At 35.1% G+C, this 2,148-nt stretch overlaps 1 protein-coding gene across 1 annotated transcript; it reads right to left on the bottom strand.

Moving 5' to 3' along the window:
- Nucleotides 1-338: 338 nt before the first annotated feature.
- On the bottom strand, nt 339-1,666 carry LOC111378579 (phosphoglycerate mutase-like protein 1). Its single transcript, XM_023001813.1, has 3 exons — nt 1,474-1,666; nt 604-678; nt 339-460 (listed from the first exon to the last, which is right to left on the bottom strand). The coding sequence occupies exons 1-3, from the start codon at nt 1,630-1,632 to the stop codon at nt 368-370; spliced, it is 327 nt and encodes a 108-aa protein (XP_022857581.1). The 5' UTR covers nt 1,633-1,666; the 3' UTR covers nt 339-367.
- Nucleotides 1,667-2,148: the final 482 nt, after the last annotated feature.

Raw genomic sequence — 2,148 nt, forward strand, 5'->3', positions numbered from 1 at the left:
ATTCATGTAATTGGTTATGGGGAGAGGTTCAAGCACAAAATCTCGTGGTATTCACATGACATCTCGGCGAGAAAAATGCTCTTTTTTCTTAATGCAAGATCCAAATCAGTGGCATGAATCCATTCACAACATACTATAGAGCTTATTTGATTATATTTTTTACCTTACCTTATTTTCCCATTTTTTTGTAGGGGGTGGGTGGTGGGGTTTGCCATCATCTTATTACAAAAGAACTGAAAACTAATGCAAATTTTGTGGGCTGAGAACAGACAGGAAAAGAAAATTCTTAAAGCTTTTCTTTATAAACTTAATATTAGTGATACAATCAATAGCTTTTATCTTCCATGGAAATAAGAAAATAAATTTTTCACCAGATCAGAAAGTTCATTCCTCTAGCTGCAAGCTCCTCCTTAGTCTCTCTGACATCAACCTTCCATAAAGCATCCTCATCACTCTCTATCTGAAAGAAAATCAGAGTTATTACGGATGTATAGGGATATTTGCTCGATTCCTTAGCCCTGAGCCTTTGGTCATCGACAAATGCCTGGTTTTTAACATGTCTATTAAGTACTTCAACATGTAAGAGATATTTACAGTACTTGCCAGTGAAAAATCAACCGCAGGAAAAAGACATTGATATTCACTGACGCTTCTCCTCTTGTCACAAGGATGGATACCCTACAACCACCATTGTCGAAGAAGGAAGTTGTCAGGCTTCAAACATGAGTATTGGATTCCAGTAGAACATTTAACTCTACCAGATTATTTATCAATTTATTGTAATAAAAAGATGTAAGACTTCAGTACCACTTATCATAATCTGTAAGCAAAAAGGTCTGCCAGAATTCACAAGCCAATATAAAGTAATTCGGTAAAGGAGACTATCATGTTCTCATTGAATTTTCCCATATCTCAAAGCAAATATATTTCCAGAGGAAAAGAGAGAAAATAATGTAGACAAAAGGGGGGAAATGTAAGGAATAATAACATATAATTTTTGTTTGAAAATTCCAAACACAATTAAGCAACTATGATTAAATCCTCAGTTCGTCTGACAAAATATTCATACTTCCTACTAACTTTCACAGGCTGAGATTCACCTCAGAATCTTCAAAATTCCCAAGTTTCAAACAATATAATCATTTCCACAATTTTGTTTACTTGCATCATAACAGACTACAATATAGCCGGTCATAATGCAATTATGTTTTATGCAAGATTGTAAAAGGTCAGACTCATCACCTCAACCAATCATTTGAAAAGAAAGAAAAAGAAAGCAAAGGATGTACTTACAAACATGAAACACAAAAATGCAAAGATATTCATTTTTGTCCTGATACTATGACCGAAAAACCGAATGCATGGGACACAAAATATCTGAATGGAGTAAAGAAAAGAGTGAAGGGTGAGTAGATGCTCTTTTGACAAGTAAAGATGAAAGTCAAATGTGGGAGTGTTCTCATTTAGACATACCAAATGCTCGCGACATAGTTCCACGGCAAGGATAGGTGGGCAATTAAGACTTGAAATTGCAGCACGCTCACTATTTCCAGCATTTGCCACCATCAGTGGTAGTATATCCATCCTATCTGTATAGTCACCGCCACCAAATACCCCAACAGCCGTTTGCATAGTCCTGTGAGAACATCAGAATATCACTTTTCTGAGGAGAATGGACACAAATAACAGTTAGCAAATGTTCGATGGGCTGGAATGAATTGCTAGACTTGCAGATTTATCAACAAGTAAAAAAACTAGCTTCACTCAACACAAGAGTCTGACTTTTGATTAATAAGAAAGTGCTACTGCACAACCTAGATCTAGGGCTATAGATGGATAGTGAAAGGGAGTAATCCGCAAGTTAGTTCAACTGAACCATAACTAATTATTTATTTTATTTTCTTCATTTCTTGCATGATTGTGTCTTTTCTTAAGAAGACTCTTAAAGTAATTTCACACACTGAATAATCTGAAATATTGCTGAAACCTGAACGAAGCAAGTTCACTCTGAAAATTAAACCATCAAAGATCCAGAAACAATTGTTTGCCTCCCAAACATTTATGACTAAAAGAATCAATGTAAAAGGCAAAACATTATATTTGTATAGAAGTACATGATTAGTTTTTATTCCCAGTTCAAAATGCAGC

This window comes from Olea europaea, unplaced genomic scaffold (genome assembly GCF_002742605.1).
Source record: "Olea europaea var. sylvestris unplaced genomic scaffold, O_europaea_v1 scaffold18356, whole genome shotgun sequence".
Classification (NCBI taxonomy): Eukaryota; Viridiplantae; Streptophyta; class Magnoliopsida; order Lamiales; family Oleaceae; genus Olea; species Olea europaea.